The following is a 17,562-nucleotide window of genomic DNA, read 5'->3' on the forward strand; positions in this document are numbered from 1 at the left end:
TATGCATGCCCCCATTGACTCGACCTTGCTTCTGATTGCACAGGTCAAGGAACAGAGGTGCTGTGTTAAAGAAGCATCCCTAAAGATCCATCATTTTGATAAGAAAAGCAGTCTCTAAAGCAGACTCCTTGCAATGCAAGTATCTATTTTCCTCGACTATATCCGTTGTCAAGTTGAGCAGTATTGGGCGTTTGGGATCATAAATAGAGTTTTCACGCACCAGTGCAACCCATTTTGCTGCTTCCCAAACTCCAAACCTGGAAAGGGGGGAAAATTTTTTTTTTTTATCACGTCTATAACCATGACACCAAAAGATGAAGAACTTCCGTCCTAGGCAATTTGTTAGCAGGACACAAAATTACCCCATGTCCAAGCTGCCGTGGTGCAGCCTATCACGAGTGCCAATTGTTCAATGTGTCCATTTCAGAATAATTAACTCAACTTAGTCACCAAAATACTCCATCTGATATAACTAGACTCAAAACTATTTATTTTTCTGTTCATCTGATTTCTTCACATTACCATGACCATGCTATCAAAACTTGTAGAACTCATGCAATAAAAATGTACTGGCTTTGGATAATTTCCCCGCTATAGTCGACAATTCAATACTCAATAAATATCCTTGAAGACAATTCTATCCACATGTAACAGCACCCTTACCAAAGTCACAAAGCTGTGATTTCCTACTTCTAATATAACCAGAGAAAAAATATGGAAACTGGCATGTTTAATTGGGATGGACACTTAGCAAACGGTTAACCTCTCATGAACTGCTTTTACTTATATATTATTTCAAAATGTTTTCAGTCCCCCAGATCGGCAGTTTTTTAGCATGAAGTTTTCAACACACTGGACTCGTTATCCCAATGTGAGAATAATAGTTATACAGATAGCCAGAAAACGACAGGAGTTGGAGTTACCGGGTATTGAATGAAGAGGTCACTAAAACAGATGGGTAGTGAACACCTTTCTGTATGTTATCATAAGGAGAATAAGCACGCATAGCCTGAAAATCTTCAACATCTCCCGGGTACCCAAATTCTTCATAATCAACGGGTGTAAGTGATAAAATGGGATAGAGAAGGGTATTGGTTGGATCCAAAAATGGAACCTAATCAAGAAAGACAAGAGGACAAATTTCTTCAGAAAGGAGAATAAGCACCTCTTTACGCTTTCTAATTCATTGTGGAGAAAGCAGAACAGCTAAATAAAGAGAAGGATGTGCTGAATCTTTTTAGCAAAATGATTAGTTCTTTAAAGAAGAAGTGCACAGCATATTTGACAGAAAATTGGTCTAATTTGAAAATCACTTAAGGCGCCTCTTGGTAGAACATAGTCAAAAGACAACTCAAGGCATCAACTAAAAGGAAAGGACAAGGAAGTAATAAAGGCATTAAGAGCTCTAGGATCACCTTCAAAACTGCAGCACGAAATAAATCAGGACAAGAATTAATTGCAGCAGCAACCAACAATCCTCCAGCACTATATCCCCAACCAGAAAGCTTATTTTCTTGCACAATCTTGTTGTCAACCAGAAATTTCGCACAGCAGATATAATCGCGAATGGAATTTATCTTGTTTGAGCGCTGGCCATCATGATGCCATTTTTTACCAAAGCCACCGCCACCTCTGGACATAAAGGCAATAAACAGAGAATCAAACTAGGGATTTATGGCTAATTAGGAAACAGAATTGAATTCCAATCCTTACACCCCAAATATTTGTAATTTTACAAGGATATTTTTAAGAATAGACAGCCAAAATTACCTAACTGCATGTAAACACAAGTTAAAAATGGATATAAACTTTCAAATGATTTGATGCACACACCTAACATCAGCATATGCAATCACCCAACCACGATCAAGAAGGCTTTTTAACTCATTGCGCCATCTTTTATCAAGTATCTCTCCATAAGCTCCATGGCCATGGAGCAGGCCAGGACTCTGATCCTCTTTCCTTCTATGACGTGAATACACTATGGTTAAAGGAACAACAACTCCATCAGATGGAACACTGTACTGATCACAACCATAATATTCAACAAGGTCATTCCATGGATTATCATTTGCAATATTGACTTCATCTACCCTGGACAAAGGTGACTTCTCACCCCTGCTACCAGATGATGCTGACCCATACAAAACACGTGTTCTTTCATGCAGCAAATTCTGCTGTTGAACAATATTCCATTTCCCATTTGACAAATCATAATCAACTACAGCATCGGGCATCTACAAGAAGAAATTCCAAACCAAGTTATCAATATTCAGTATAGAGAAAAGCAGCGGTACAAAGTTGATTTGATTGACTTGGCACTTTTAGGCATAGAACTCTTCCCTCCTATTGTTTGGAGATTAACAGCAATAAATCAGTGCCAGTGACCCATTTATTGCCAGGTACATGACTTGTTTTCAAATGAAAACCAGCATTACCACTAATTAACAAATGACCACATACCACGGGTGAGGATATCGTAAAGCGCATGGTTGACGAAAGGTAATCATAATTTGGTCCAGGCGATATTTGAGTAACATTACTTGGAAGTGGCAAAAATTGTGGATAAAGCTCTTTGAGATGAAAAGATCCCTGTCACATGAACAATGAATTGATAAGAAAGCATGCTTATTCATGACAAACAAGTAGAATCTACACATGATACCAAGAAACTCAAAGCATGGGTGAAAGAGTTTTTCCACAACATGGTCAATTTGTCAAATTTCAACCTTAACTAGTATATTACCTTGCCACTAGGCAGAGGAAGAGAAACTGAACAGAGCTTAAACAGCCTATTTTCTCTTACAATTAGTGCCAAATGTGAGTTACTAAAGTCAACATCTTCAACAATCAACTCATCGTCATCAGCAAAGACATTCTGCATCAGATCAAACATAAAAAAAAATGGCCTTGATTTATGAAGATAAGGACGAGTAGGAATTCAAAGATAATTTTAGAACCGCTCAAAAAGAAAGTAGTACTCGATATAGCAGAGCAACATCATAAAGTAAAAAAGAAGACAATGCTTCAAAAAGTGTCTATAGATGCATAACAAAAGCATGTTTATGACATAAGACATTTCAACCTCCCATTTTCTGAGACTTGGTGAAGGATCAACAGGACTACGCAGGAGATAGTGGTTATCAACAGGCTGGCCCTCTTTGGCAGCATCAGTAAAGAGGTAAAGAAAACCTTGATGGTGCTCAACTATGCAGTGGACTCGTGTCTCACACTCCCAAACTAGAGTCATGCCAGATAAGGGATCAGCTGCATTTATTAGAAAGATCTAAAAATCGGTCACAGATACAGAAACTGGTTGAGCAGGAAATAAATGATAACCGAGCATATAAGACAATACCTTTGAAGATGTGGTTGAGAATGTATTCACAGTCACAAACTGAAAATCCTTGGTATGTCTTATATTTACATAAACATTTTCTTGAGGATCCTCTAAAAGCAGAATGTCATCTTCATCCGATCCAACCATGCTACAATATAGCCTGTCAAGAAATCCAAAACAAAGGTGACTTCATGCTACACATCCAACATACACACGCACGCACACACACATATGAATTACCAACCTGTAAGGCCTCTTATCATGATTGGTTACAACATATAGCAATGCTTGTCCATTTTTGGCCCAAGCTATATTTGAAACTCGATCAGCCTGAGGCTTGCTACAAAGTGTACCAAAATTCAAGTCCCTCACAGATAATTTAAAGTAGTCATTGTCCTTGTCATACATAGTGTATGCCAGATAGCGATGGTCAGGTGAAACTTCTGACAATTCCTCATAAGCATAACCTATTAACATATCATCAGAGTCAAAGACAGGCTGAACAAAACAATCGAATAATATCAAAAGCAAGCAGGCAAAAAAACAAACCCCCGAATCTTTCAGCTTCCTGGTTATAATCAAGCAACTTCTGCTCAATTCTCTGCCCAGAGGTGAAATCAAAGCCGGCTGATGGAGATTTATGAGAAATAAACTCTTCATTTAAGCTAGCTAATCTTCGACATAACACTGGATACTGCTTCCCTTCTTCTGCTCGTCTGTAGTACAACCTGCATTAACCAAAATTCCCTCCAATCCATAATGTAAATGGAAAAATCTTTAGACTATAATCCTAAGTCACACCTAAAAGACTCCACTATTTGAATCAACTTTCTTCCCAGCCCCCCCCCCCCCCCTCTTCTCTCGTGGGATTTCGCTTTGAGGAAAAAACCATCATATGAACGAATTGCAAGAAACATGCATCAGGACCTAAAGCCTGCTAAATTCTCTCAGTTTTCTTAATTGCTAAACAAATTGGGGGAAGAAAATCAAAACACTATGAACATTCTTTTCTTGAAATTCTGGAAATAGAAAAAATTAAGGAAAAAGTTGAAATTTTACCAGGGTCCCCAGCGGAGGGGAGGAGTGGAGAGGTCAAATGAAAAGCGAGAGGCCATTTCAGACTGGAGTTTGGACTGGAGGCGTTCAGTATCGGACATGACGGCCTCATATACTTTTCTCTTCTTGCTCCTGTAGACGTCCATGTGGCGCATGGCACCTTATCATTTCAACTGCGACATCCAGCTATACGGGTCCCCATGACTCCCCATGGAGGCTAAATTTTGCTGGTTTTTTTGGGAGGTTTTGGTGGTGAAGGTGGGGCAGGTGGTGGCTGAGGGTTCTGGGGTTTTTGTAGTGTGCACGTTGGATGAGGGGTTTAGGATGGTAGCAGTAGCGCCGGCGGAGGGTGACCAGGAGGTGTCGCAATGGCACGGTGCTGCAGCGGGACTTTTCTGACAGGGTTCAGGGTTCTAGTCGAACACTCGGACTTGAACTCGCAGACATAGCCTCACGACTTAGTCAGGAAAAGCGTCACATTTAAGTCGTGCATCGAGCGTTAGATATCCCGTTCATGCTTTGTCCTTTGTTAGTAATTTGGGAGAACCATCAATTGGGTCGGGAAAGACGGATCTTGGCCCGCTAAAATCACAAAAACTAAGAGCTGGGCCTAGACTGAAGATAAGCCTAATTAAGTTCATCAGCACAAAAAAATAATAATAATAAGAAAAAAAAGGAAAATACTGATTCTAATTTTTTAAGCTAGAAATTAATAATCAGTGTTGTGATTCTAATGTTTTAAGCTCGAAATTAATCATCAGTGTTGTTGTGCTTTGTTTTCTTTTGGCATTTAGTTTTAATTGTTTTTAACCGAAAAGCATATTAAATTTTCATGTACACTTGTTTTCAAAATTATTAAACCAATAAATCTTTCAATTTAAACAGTGTTTTCGACGGACAAATTGTAGCAGCTTTTGATTCAAGAACAATAATTGTTGGTGTCATACGTGTTCCTCCTATAGAATCGGTTGATGGGATAAAACTCAAACCTAACAGTTAGTGTTACTTTGATTAGGTTATTCTAGAATTTAATATGCAAAGTGCAGTTATTTTTAGTATTCATTTTATACCGTTACTCAAACTAACGCAAAATTAAGTCAATGAATAGTATACATAAGATATGGTGTTCTTTTTATTTTATATAAATCATATTATGGAAAGTGCTACAAATTACAACAAAAAAAATCTAAAACGCAATCCAAATGGAAAGCAACATGATCTTGAGTTCGAGGATGAATGAATGTTAAGCCTTAAAAAACATTAAAAAAATATTACTTATAAAGCATTTCGAAAATGATTTCAAAACAACATAAAACGAACCGATGAGAAAACCTTATAAACCCATTTTTGTGGTGTAGGATATATTAGAGCACGGTTGTGGTTGTTTACTGTTTTTAAACGTTAGTCTGCTAATATATTTGTTAAGAGCTAAATTATCAGTAAAATCAGTACAGAGCTTTAAAAAAAGAAAAAACAGTATACATTTTTTTAAAAAAAAAATTAATAAAATTGGGGAATCCATCTCGGCACCTTTTTTGTCTTGACACCGAGTCCACGGTGGCACGGACTTTTGCATTCTGTAGCCAAATGTCCTGCATGCAACGGCCCTGTACTTAAATGAGTTTTAGACCGCAATTGCGTGGAAGGAAGGAAGGGCAAAAGAAAGGAGCACCGCCTCTGGCTGCCATGGACTTCCCTTCATTCTTCAAAGTCCTAGTCCATGATTCCAAGTCCATACTCGTAAGTAATAAGTTCCATTTCATGTATATGTCTATGAGAGGGGGAAGAAAGGATTGATGACTCATCAATGAATGTGACTTGCATTTTATGTTTTTTTTTTCCGGTTCTGATTAATTTCTTATTTGAGCTGCATGCACTGACTAACTGTCTGAGATGTAATATATAATGCATTGCATGCTGTGTATGATATGTCCTCCTTGCAGCGTATACCGACTCTATTTGTGAGTAGATTCGAAGAAATATTGCCTCAACATGCCCTGCTTAAGACCAAATCTGGAGAAACGTAGCCCGTAAAGATTGTGCGCATTGATGAGCGCTACTGCTTCACAGATGGCTGGCCGAAATTTGTGAATGATCTTAAGCTGGAAATCGGCGATCTTCTGGTGTTTTGGCTCATCATCGAGGCAAGATCCAGCTTCAAAGTTGCAATTTATGGAATCAGAGGGTGCGAAAAAGAGTTTAATTCAGCAGCTACAAACCATTGTCCCATCAAAGTTGAACAAGCTGAATCTACTGAATTGGACCTGAAAACTATTCGCATTTCACAACCTAAGCCGTCTGATACCGGTACCACCACCTACGGTTTGCTCTTTTAACTTTTGTTTTGCATTTTCTGTTTTTCTGAGTCTGCAGTCTGCGGGTCGAGTTTGTGAATTATCTATCCCTTGTCAGGCAAGTATATATTGGATGCTGTTACAAAGGAATTGCGTCCTGATTCAGTTAACTAAGTCCCAATTTCATCGATCTTCTGGAACTATATATCCTGCTGCACTTGTTTACTATTTTGAATGCATAGCATACGAGTGCTTGGTACACTCCCAGTAACAGTACTAGCTATTGAGTTTGGTCATTTCTAGTTTCTCCATCAAGTGGGAAAAGTAAAGGCAAGTAAAGCAGTATTGCTGAATCCCAATAAAGTGCTTTTCTTTTGAATAGATGCAAAAAGAAGAAAACTAAAGAGGAATGAGAATACTAGCCGTGGTGCTCAGAAATCTTTTAATTCAGTGGAAGATAGACGCTTCACCAAGGTTATGGCTAAGCATCATCGTTACAGATTGGTAAGTAAGAGCGCCTTGAACCCAAAAGGGAAATTAAACTGAAGAAGATTTTTGACATGGGCATTGGTGGGCTTGCCTTGTTAATTTGAATGGTTTAATTTCTTGTGTGAATTTAAGCATGTTCCGCTGCTGTTTGCTGAGAAAACTGGACTAATGGGCAAGACACAGGTGGAGCTGCGATATCAGAACGGGTGGTCAACCAATGTGGTACTAAAACAGTCTACGAAACCTCACATGCTGGACATGTGTGCAGGCTGGCCTGAATTCCGAAAAAAGAATAGGCTACTGTGTGGGAAAAAGTGTGCATTTGAGTACGTTCCTGAGACTGATAGCATCCAAGTTCAGCTGCTTGAGGAACAAAATTAGCCAGCAGCCTGTTCAATGCATCTATTGTATTATAATTCATATGTGGTTAGCAATCTTCATAAGGTGGCATAGCAAGTTTTTCACTGTTTTATGACAGTTCACGGCTAACGCCATGCAGGTTTTGTAGTTTTGAACATCCAAGGACAGGTCTTAATTACCATGGCACAGTGCTCTTGGCAAATTTCTGTCCAGGTCTTTTGCTTGTAATAATACACATGCAATTATCGTCTAACCCGTTTATGTAGAAGGAGAACTGATCTTGAAGGTCGGATTAGTTTTTGGTCCTGCTTAAAGCAAACACCGTGTAAAGAAACTGATTTCACCCATGGGACTTGTCCAGTGAACACTGATAAATCTCTGCACGCAGGCTAACAAGGACAGGGTCCAAATCCTCCTCCCTATCTCCCTCTCGTTCCACCTTTATCTGAAGTACTCCCATTGATTCTGGTTTTTCTTAAGCAGAAAGGATATGACCATTAATTGTGTCATTGTCCATTTCAAACTGAAAAATCTGATTTTAGCAAATAAATTTGTATAATTTTTTGTACTTAGAAGTTTTCAAGGCAAAAGTACTCGACCAACTCAGAGGTTGGGGGACTTGGAGATCCAGGATCTTAGTTTTGGGAGGGGTGTTTTTGGGGGGGTGTTGCAAATGATCCATGATATTAGAGTAAAGCATACTAAATGCAAAATGAAAGTTTAATAGATTATAATTGGGAATAAGAAAATTTTAAAAATAAAGATAAAGTATAAAGAAAATTGTGAAAATTAGACTTATATGGTTTTATTTATTATCACATTTATAATCGTGGTTGAAATTTCTTCCACTTGTATGACAGTTGATTTTTTTTTGTCTTTGATTTTCTATGTAATATATATATATAGTGTTATTTTGTTTGCTATTTTAAAGTTATAGTAATCAAAGAAAAAAAGGTGGTTTGTTATAAGAAATTTGATTAAAAGAAATTTAACGTTTTCGTAATTGTTGTTAAAAATAGTATTAATCGTATGATAAAATAGGTACTAGTAATATACCTTTATAAGAAAATTAATTGTTAGATTGGTATGGCATACTTTCCAAAAAATAAAATAAATTAATAAAAAGGTGACCGTACAATGTAGCATTTTACACAAAGGAAACAACTGTCAAATCAAAGTCAACCCAAGAGCGACCGTAGTACTAAGAAGTTGCTTACGTGTAAAAAGTTATTCCAAAAAAAAGAGTAAAAGAAATCAATCACAAATCTCGATAACCTGGGGAGGAGAATGTAGAGGAGACTAAATCACCACCGGTCCAGATAAGTACTTACACATATGCTAACTTTTCAGGAAAGTCCGAATTGTTTGGAAAGCCATTTTTCAAAGAAAAATTGTTACCTTTTTTGTGAACACATTTTCTAATCATTTTTTTATTTTACATATATCAAATCATTACAATAATTTTTTTTGTAAAAGAATCTAAAAAAATGAAAGCCAAACATGACATTAGGTAAGAAAATTTGATCCTTAACGCAAGTAGAGCTTTAGAGCTCTTTTCGTGACCAACTTGGTTTTGCGAGCTGACCTTACGTCCACGGCTATACGCACTCTACCGTAAAACTGACAAGGGCACGAGTCCCCAGCAAATGGAGCGCAGCGGTGATAGACCGGCCAAAGCTTTTTCATGCTCGTGAGGCTAAACCCATCTAGCTTTGGTTCCCCATTCCACAAACTAGAATGCCATTTTCGTCAAGGACAAAACCTGAGAAGACAGAGTGCGAAGTGTGAAGAGAAGTGATCATGACAAGTAAGGCTAAGGCATCGCCTTCCTTCTTTAAAGTCCTCGTCCCTGGCTTTTACTCCAAGCTCGTAAGTAAAAATGCTGCTATAACTGCATATCTACTCTTATCTCTTTTGGTCGGGCATTTATGAGTGTATCTGCATGACTAACACCTGGCAGATTGCATCTGTCAACTTCACTTGCCATTAAATACTGTTGCTCAATGGAGATTGTTGACTCCAATTTTCGTACATTTAAGTCTAGTAACTATTTGCTATCCGTTGGGAGTATGATGCATCGAGTATTATTGTGCTGCAGAGTATACCGCCACTTTTCTGGAAGACCTTTGAGCATCTGTTGGCTGAAAGTGCCCTGCTTCAGATTAAATCTGGAGAAACATGGTCCGTAAAGATTGAGCGAATTGGTGAGCAATACCTTTTCACTGATGGCTGGCCAAAGTTCGTGAAAGATCATGGCCTGAAAATGGGCGAGTTTCTTGTGTTTTGGCTTGTGCTTGGCAAAAACAATACTACTATCTTCGAAGTTGCAATGTATGGAACCACTGGGTGCGATAAAGATTTGAATCCATCAGCCCCGATCCACGATCCACGTCATTTTGTGCCTCAATTGGTTGATCAACTGAACCCGGAGATCAATCGCAATCCACTTACTCAGCCATCCAAAAGTGCAGTCCAAGGTAATTAGCTTCTTTTTAATTCTAAAAAATGGGTTCTTTCACCCACCCTTCACCTATTCTTGCCCTTTTCCTTTTAGGGTCCTTTACTGATAAGCTTGAATTTTGGGTTTTTTTTTTCACCCTCTTTCGGTTGCAATTGATATTCTCCAACAACCCCACCAAAAGAAACAAAAAAAAAAAGAGGAGTAAAGAATGCTAGTATACATTAAGACAGACTGGTCAATTTTGGTACTGTATGTTATGAGAGTGCTAAAAGAATGCTCCCCCTCTCAAGGATTTAAAATCTACAATTGCTTTTTTTTTTTTCCCACTAGAAGATGGAAATCTTGTACCGTTCATTCCAACTTAATTACTCTATAATGCACCATGCAGGTTCAAGAAAGAGAAAATCAAAGAAGATTCGGTATGACAAGCGATCTCTGGATGCTGGCAAGTACTATACCAAGGTTTTGGCGAATTATCACCGATATAGAATGGTAAATTAATTTTTCTATCCAAATAAAAAGCAGCAATAAAAAAAAAGAATAAAATTCACAAGGCGGTAAACCAGTTTTGCCTGAATATTAGTTACTATATTTTGCTTAAGGTTGTAGTTTTGTCTGAACTTTTATCGTAAAATTTATTATTAGAACGTAAAGATGCCATTTGCTAAGAAGCATGGACTCGTAAACAAGTCAGAAGTGATGCTGCAAAATATGAACGGAGCATCTTGGCGTGTTGAACTGCGGCTCTACGATAACGATATGCTATACATGTGTAAAGGGTGGACTGATTTCCTGGAAAATAATGCACTAGAGTTGGGACAGGAGTATGCCTTTGAGTTCATTCCTGAAACTGATAGCATCCGGGTTCAGCCGTTCAAGAAACGTTAGTCCAATACCCCACTCCCCATTCCCCAACAGCTTCCTCTCCCTAACCGCAGTAGAGTTGTGTGCTTGTATTTGGAAGTTGATAAAGTAGCTTTTGTTGTTCTTTCTGATATTAAAGGCTAAAGCCTTTGCCAGTTGAAGAGGTGATTTTTGGTTGGTAACTAGACCGACCTGGATCAGTCCTCTCTGAGATGAAGTGAGGGGTATCCTCGTGTCCGAAGTGGATGGCGGGGCTTCTCCCCTGGTATCACTCCGACGATTAAGTTAGTATGAGAACGAGAAAGATAATAGTATATGAGAATGAACAGTGTGCTTACTTGTTGGGAGTGTGTCTGGGGTATTTATAGAGGGAGAGTAGAGGACAGAGCGGAGGGCTTATGCTGGTGGGACCCACCCTCTGGTCATTACGGCTCTGTCCCGTGTCAGGAGGTCTGACTCTGACACTGTAGCTGCCTGAGCATGATGACGGGGAGTATTGTGCAGGTGCCATTAAGTGCCTCCAGTGCTTTTCAGATAAAGCACTGGTCCTGGGTGATGTCAGGTGGTTTGACATCATCAGCGTGCAGCTGAGGTGGGGGTGCCGAGGTCGGCTACACAGTAGGCTAGGGAAACGGCCGAGGCCGAGCTCAGGGGTGATGCCCGGGACACGGATGAGCTCTGATGAGGGACGAGGTGAGTTCACCTCGGCCACTCGGGATGGCCGAGGTGAGCATCCTCAATAAGCCCCCCAAGCCTCGGATGCTCCGAGCAAGGGAGGTGCCGAGGCTTCCTGGTGCTGAAGTCATGAAGAGTCGAGGTCCAGCTGCCTCTCTTCGTCGTTCACCTCGGCGGCATAGGCTGCCAGCCGAGGGCTGGGGGTAAGGATCTCAGCCGGGATGACCGCCTCGGCGCCGTAGGTCAGGGAGAATGGGGTCTCTTGCGTTGCTGACCTCGGCGTGGTCCGATACGACCACAGGACACTGGGGAGTTCCTCCACCCAAGATGACCCAACTCGGTGTAGTCGGGTCTTGAGACCATGCAGGAGAGTTCGGTTGAAGTTTTCTGCTTGACCATTGGCCTGGGGGTGGCCTACCGAAGTGAAGTGTTGTTTGATGCCGAGGTTCTCGCACCAAGTCTTGAACGGGTTCTCGGCAAACTGTCTCCCATTGTCCGAGATGATGACCCGAGGTATGCCGAAGCGGCAGATAATGCACTTCCAAAAGAATTTTTGAATGGCCAGCCCTGAGATGGTCCGAAGTGGCTCGGCCTCGACCCACTTGGTGAAGTAATCCACAGCGGTTACTAAGAATGTATAACCCCCGACGGCTTTGGGGAAGGGACCTATGATGTCTGTCCCCCATTGCTCAAACGGCCAGGGTGAAGTGATGGGGACCATGAAGTTTGAAGGCTGGTGGTGCTCGGGTGCGTGGACTTGGCAGGAAGGGCAGCCGAGAACGAGGTCCTGGGAGTCTTGCCGAAGTGATGGCCAGAAATATCCCAGGAGCATAGCTTTCTTAGCTAGCATCCTGTGGCCGATGTGAGCCCCACATAGGCCCTCGTGGATCTCGTGGGGGACCTCGCGTCCTGCCTCGGGGGTGACACACCTCAACCATGGGCCGAGGTAGGAGCGCTTATATAGTTCTCCATCGCGGAGTGCATACCGAGCGGCTTTGCGTTGTATCTTCCTTGCTTCAGCTCGGTCTTCGGGAAGGACTCCTTGACCCAAGAAAAGGATGAACGGGGTCATCCAAGTTTCTTCAGAGTGCACGGGGCAGGCCACCTCTTCCACGTACCCTGGTTCACTCAGGACCTCCACCAAGACGGTTTTGTTGAGGTCAGAGAATGAAGTGGAAGCCAGCCGGGATAAGGCGTCGGCTCGCTTATTCTGGGACCGAGGGATCCTTTGGATTTCGAATGACTTGAAGTACGAGGTGAGTTGGTGAACTTTGGAGAGGTACCGTTGCATGGTCTCATCCTTGGCCTCGTACTCACCAATAACTTGGCGTACCACGAGCTGGGAGTCACTGCGGACGTGGATTTGCTGGGCGCCGAGCTTGCGGGCTAGCTGGAGTCCAGCGATTAGAGCCTCGTACTCGGCTTCATTGTTGGTGGCCGGGAAGTCAAAGCGGAGGGCGTAAGAGCAAACCTCCCCCTGAGGTCCTTCCAGGAGCAGTCCGGCTCCGCAGCCGTCTCCATTAGAGGATCCATCGACATACAATGCCCACAGGGATGAGGTGGACACCTCGGGTAAGGCTGAAGTGGACTCCGGACCTTCCGTGAAGGTGAGCTCAGCAAGGAAGTCAGCTAAAGCTTGAGCTTTTATGGCGGTGCGTGGCTCGTAGGACAAGTCATATTCTCCCAATTCGACAGCCCACTTGGTGAGGCGACCAGAAGCTTCGGGTCGCACCAATATTTGCCGAATGGGCTGGTCGGTCCTGACCGAGATGGGATGGGCTAAGAAGTAGGGTTTCAACCGCCGAGCTGCGTGGACGAGCCCCAGCACAAGTTTTTCCACTTGCGTGTATCGGGTCTCCGGCCCGCGGAGGGCTCGGCTGACGTAGTAGACCGGCACTTGGGTGCCCTCATCTCGGATGAGCACAGCGCTGACAGCCTCGTCGGCTGCGGAGAGGTAGAGGTAGAGCTTCTCCTCGGGCCGAGGTGAAGCGAGAGTTGGTAGGTGATGCAAGTACTGCTTCAGCTGGTCGAAAGCAGCCTGACACTCCTCAGTCCAGGCGAACTGGTCAGCATTTTTCAGCACCTTAAAGAAAGGCAGAGCTTTCTCGGCTGATTGGGACAGGAAGCGATTCAGCGCGGCCAGGCGTCCATTCAGCCGTTGGACTTCTCGGATGTTCCGAGGTGGGGACATGTCCTGAATGGCCTTCACCTTGTCGGGGTTGGCCTCGATTCCCCGGTGGGAAACCAGATACCCCAAGAATTTTCCCGAGGTGACGCCGAAGACGCACTTCTTGGGATTCAGCTTCATCCTCGAGTCTCGCAGGACACCAAAGACTTCCCTCACGTCTGACAGAAAGGATGAAGTGGCGAGGCTTTTAACGAGGATGTCATCCACATAGGCCTCCACATTGCGGCCGATCTGATTCTGGAAGAGTCGGTTGATCAGCCTTTGGTAGGTCGCCCCGGCGTTCTTTAGCCCGAAGGGCATGGTAGTGTAACAATAAGTACCTCGGTCGGTGTAGAACGCCGTTTTCTCTTGGTCCTCCTCACTCATTCCTATTTGATGATACCCTTTGAAGGCATCTAGGAAGCAGAGGATTTCATACCCCATCGCCGCGTCGACGAGGGCGTCTATCCTTGGCAGAGGATAGCAATCTTTGGGGCAGGCCTTGTTGAGGTCGGTGAAGTCGACACACATTCTCCATCCCCCGGTGTCCTTTTTTACCATGACTGGATTGGACAGCCAGGTGGGATATTGGACCTCGTGGATCATCTTGGCCGGCAAGAGCTTGTCGACCTCATCCGATATGGCTTGGCTACGTTCGGGGCCGAAGTGCCTTCGTTTCTGTCGCACAGGTCGGGCCTGCGGGTCAACGTTGAGTTGGTGAGTCATGAGCTCGGGTGGCACTCCGACCACTTCATCCGCGGACCACGCGAAGACGTCTCGGTGGTCTTTGATCAGGGAGATCATTTCTTCTTTCAGGGGTGGGGGGAGTCCCGCCCCTACCTGGACCACTTGGTCAGGTTTCGCTTCATCCACTACCACCAGTTCCACCTCATCCCCGGGCTCCAGCCTGTTGGGCTCTTCTGCCTTCTGAGGGTCGATGCAGTCTATGGAGAGGACCGCTGGCCTCTTTTCTTCTGACCTCGGTGAGGGCCGGGGGGTGACTGCTGCTTGAATGGTGGCGAGGTAGCACTCCCGGGCGGCGCCCACATCGCTGCTTACCTCGGCCACCCCCGCAGATGTTGGGAATTTAAAGCTCAGGTGGTAGGTGGAGTATACGGCTCTCAAGGCATTGAGCGTGGGCCGGCCTATCAGCATATTGTAGGGGGAGTCTGCTTTGACCACCGCAAAACTGACAGGCACAGTTCGGCAGCGTGGATGACGCCCGATTGTTACCATCAGGGTCAACATGCCCTCCGGGTGGACGACGTGTCCCCCGAATCCCACGAGGGGAGTTCTGACAGGAGTGAGTTGCTCCCTGGTCAGTTTCAAACTTTCGAAAGTTCGGTAGTACAAGACGTCTACCGAGCTTCCGGGGTCTACGTAGACCTTTTTGACTACGTAGTTGTTGGTGAGGACTTCAATCACAAGAGCTTCATGATTGCTGGAGGCCGCAGGAACGGGGTCAGCGGGACCGTAGGTGATGACCTCGGACAGCCGAGAGCTCGGCTCGGCCACCTCCATCTCGGCCTGGCGGTAGGTCCGCTTCCGGGAGTTCTGGCTGTCTCCTCCCGTTGGTCCTCCCGCGATGGTGTTGATCACCCCGGCGATGTTGGGGCCGTAGCCCGGTGAGCCATCGCGTGGGGGCTGCTTGTCCTCCCTACGGTCTTCGGGACCTCGGCAATGCATGTTCGTGTCCCGTCGGTCGTCTCGGCGGGGGCCTCGGTTCTCCCGGTGGGAGACGCTTCGGTTGAAGCCTCCATCCTTGCGGACGAATTGCTTCAGGTATCCTTGCCGGATCAAATTTTCGATTTCCCGCTTCAGGTCATTGCAGTCTTCAGTCTCGTGCCCTACATCACGGTGGTAGGCACAGTAGAGGTTCGAGTTCCTCTTATCTCTCCTCCCCGGAATTTCGGGAGGGTTGCGGCCGAGGTGATTCTGCCTCATCACAGCCAGGACGTGGGTCCGGCTCGAATTGAGGGGCGTCAGCTCGGCGTCCGAGGTGGACGATCTGCCTTTCACGATCCGGTCGAAGACACTTCGGCGGTCTCGGGGTTGGTTTGAAGTGCCACTTGGGCCTGGTTCACCTCGGCCAGTGTCTTTCCTCCTCCGGGGATCTTGCCCCGTACGAGATGCTTGGGCTTCTCGCTTCATGCGATTTACATCTTCACTTCGGATTCCCTGGTCCACTCTTTCCCAGAGCTCCCGGAGTGTACGGGGGTACTGCCGATGGATTTCGGTGTTAAAGATCCCTGCTACTAACCCGTTGGTGAAGGCAGCAATAGTTACTTGCTCGTTCTGGTCAGGTATCTGTACATTCTCCTCGTTGAACCTTTGGGCGTACGAGCGAAGTGACTCGCCCTGACCCTGTTGCAGGTTCAAGAGGTAAGCTGAAGTCTTTGTTATTGGTCGAGACGACACAAAGCGGTGGATGAACCGGTCTATCAGCTCATCCAGGGAGGAAATGCTCCCCGGTTCTAAACTCCAGAACCACTTTCCGGGCGGTCCCGTGCAGGAAGATGGGGAAAGCCCGACAGATCACGGCGTCGGGGACGCAGTAGAGTCGGAATGCGGAGATGAAGGCGCGGAGGTGATCCTCGGGGTCACCTCGGCCGTCATAGGTGTGCAAATTTGGAAGCTTAAAGTTCGGGGGCACCATCTCCCCATTGATGTCATCCGTGAAGGGCGGAGCCCTCATGTAGTCAGAAGCTAGGCCTCCGGGACGCCGAGGTGGGTCCTCGGCTCGTTTTCCCAGTAGTCCCCGAGAAAACGCTCGGGAGATGGAGGCAATCTTGGAGGTTGCCTTGGATGAGGCTCGCCTGGAGGTGCTCCGAGATAGACGCCCATCTTCGGAGTCCTCGCCTGAGGGCACTTCAGGGGACTTCGTCGGTCTCCTCTTGGAAGACTCGGCTTTTTCTTTTCCCTGCCTCTTGAGGTACCTTCCTAGTTCCTCAAAGATGTTGGGGTTGTCCGTGACAAACTCGGCCATCTTGGCGATGGCCTCCTCATTGTTGGGCTGGGTCCTTTGGGACCCTGGTTCTTCAGAATGCGGTCTTGCTGGGCTCCGGAGGTCTGCCCAGCCCCAGTTGAGGGAACTCTTCCGCTTCTGGAGCGCGTGGATCTCATTTTAATAGTATCTCGTTCCCACAGACGGCGCCAATTGAAGAGGTGATTTTTGGTGGATAATGGACCGACCTGAAATCAGTCCTCTCTGAGATGAAGTGAGGTGAACCTGTGTCCGAAGTCGACCTCTTGTCCGAAGTGAATGGCGGGGCTTCTCCCCTGGGATCACTCCGACGATCAAGTTAGTATGAGAACGAGAAATAATGTATAATGAGAATGAACAGTGTGCTTACTTGTTGGGAGTGTGTCTGGGGTATTTATTAGAGGGAGAGTAGAGGCAGAGCGGAGGGCTTATGGGTGGGAACCCACCCCTCTGGTCATTACGCTCTGTCCCGGTCAGGAGGTCTGACTCTGACACTGTAACTGCCTGGGCATGATGACGGGGAGTATTGTGCAGGTGCCATTAAGTGCCTCCAGTGCTTTTCAGATAAAGCACTGGTCCTGGGTGATGTCAGATGGTTTGACATCATCAGCGTGCAGCTGAGGTGGGGGTGCCGAGGTCGGCTACACAGTAGGCTAGGGAAACGGCCGAGGCCGAGCTCAGGGATGATGCCCGGGACACGGATGAGCTCTGATGAGGGACGAGGTGAGTTCACCTCGGCCACTCGGGATGGCCGAGGTGAGCATCCTCAATAAGCCCCCCAAGCCTCGGATGCTCCGAGCAAGGGAGGTGCCGAGGCTTCCTAGTGCTGAAGTCATGAAGAGTCGAGGTCCAGTCTGCCTCTCTTCATCGTTC

At 45.1% G+C, this 17,562-nt stretch overlaps 3 protein-coding genes across 4 annotated transcripts; 1 reads left to right on the forward strand and 2 right to left on the reverse strand.

Annotated features, from left to right (window-relative positions):
- Nucleotides 1-115: 115 nt before the first annotated feature.
- Nucleotides 116-4,486, reverse strand: LOC113759185 (protease 2-like). Of its 2 annotated transcripts, none has more exons than XM_027301749.1 (10): nucleotides 4,400-4,486; nucleotides 3,890-4,068; nucleotides 3,585-3,807; nucleotides 3,359-3,500; nucleotides 3,086-3,286; nucleotides 2,747-2,878; nucleotides 2,464-2,592; nucleotides 1,834-2,237; nucleotides 1,416-1,632; nucleotides 116-257 (listed from the first exon to the last, which is right to left on the reverse strand). In XM_027301749.1, the coding sequence occupies exons 1-10, from the start codon at nucleotides 4,453-4,455 to the stop codon at nucleotides 213-215; spliced, it is 1,728 nt and encodes a 575-aa protein (XP_027157550.1). In that variant the 5' UTR covers nucleotides 4,456-4,486; the 3' UTR covers nucleotides 116-212. The 2 variants fall into 2 exon arrangements, with proteins under 2 accessions (XP_027157550.1, XP_027157549.1); XM_027301748.1 differs by lacking the exon at nucleotides 116-257 and adding an exon at nucleotides 264-1,114.
- A 4,788-nt stretch (nucleotides 4,487-9,274) lies between these two features.
- Nucleotides 9,275-10,956, forward strand: LOC113759186 (B3 domain-containing protein REM5-like). Its single transcript, XM_027301750.1, has 4 exons — nucleotides 9,275-9,408; nucleotides 9,638-10,016; nucleotides 10,389-10,492; nucleotides 10,646-10,956. The coding sequence occupies exons 1-4, from the start codon at nucleotides 9,340-9,342 to the stop codon at nucleotides 10,886-10,888; spliced, it is 795 nt and encodes a 264-aa protein (XP_027157551.1). The 5' UTR covers nucleotides 9,275-9,339; the 3' UTR covers nucleotides 10,889-10,956.
- Nucleotides 10,957-11,666: 710 nt separating this feature from the next.
- Nucleotides 11,667-16,692, reverse strand: LOC113759184. Its single transcript, XM_027301746.1, has 2 exons — nucleotides 16,195-16,692; nucleotides 11,667-16,070 (listed from the first exon to the last, which is right to left on the reverse strand). Exons 1-2 carry the CDS (start codon nucleotides 16,690-16,692, stop codon nucleotides 11,667-11,669), a joined length of 4,902 nt encoding a protein of 1,633 aa, XP_027157547.1.
- Nucleotides 16,693-17,562: the final 870 nt, after the last annotated feature.

The sequence above is a fragment of the Coffea eugenioides genome, unplaced genomic scaffold (assembly GCF_003713205.1).
Source record: "Coffea eugenioides isolate CCC68of unplaced genomic scaffold, Ceug_1.0 ScVebR1_979;HRSCAF=1752, whole genome shotgun sequence".
In the NCBI taxonomy this organism is placed as follows: domain Eukaryota; kingdom Viridiplantae; phylum Streptophyta; class Magnoliopsida; order Gentianales; family Rubiaceae; genus Coffea; species Coffea eugenioides.

Coding starts and splice junctions, on each gene's coding strand:
- LOC113759185 (XM_027301748.1), bottom strand. CDS start 4,455: ATGGCCTCTCGCTTTTCATTTGACCTCTCCACTCCTCCCCTCCGCTGG. Junction 4,069..4,399: donor CCCCTCCGCTGGGGACCCTG/GTAAAATTTCAA, acceptor TGGTTAATGCAG/GTTGTACTACAGACGAGCAG. Junction 1,115..1,415: donor TTCGTGCTGCAGTTTTGAAG/GTGATCCTAGAG, acceptor TTTCTTGATTAG/GTTCCATTTTTGGATCCAAC.
- LOC113759186 (XM_027301750.1), top strand. CDS start 9,340: ATGACAAGTAAGGCTAAGGCATCGCCTTCCTTCTTTAAAGTCCTCGTC. Junction 10,017..10,388: donor ATCCAAAAGTGCAGTCCAAG/GTAATTAGCTTC, acceptor TGCACCATGCAG/GTTCAAGAAAGAGAAAATCA. Junction 10,493..10,645: donor ATTATCACCGATATAGAATG/GTAAATTAATTT, acceptor ATTTATTATTAG/AACGTAAAGATGCCATTTGC.
- LOC113759184 (XM_027301746.1), bottom strand. CDS start 16,692: ATGGCCGAGTTTGTCACGGACAACCCCAACATCTTTGAGGAACTAGGA. Junction 16,071..16,194: donor ACGGGACCGCCCGGAAAGTG/GTTCTGGAGTTT, acceptor AACCTGCAACAG/GGTCAGGGCGAGTCACTTCG.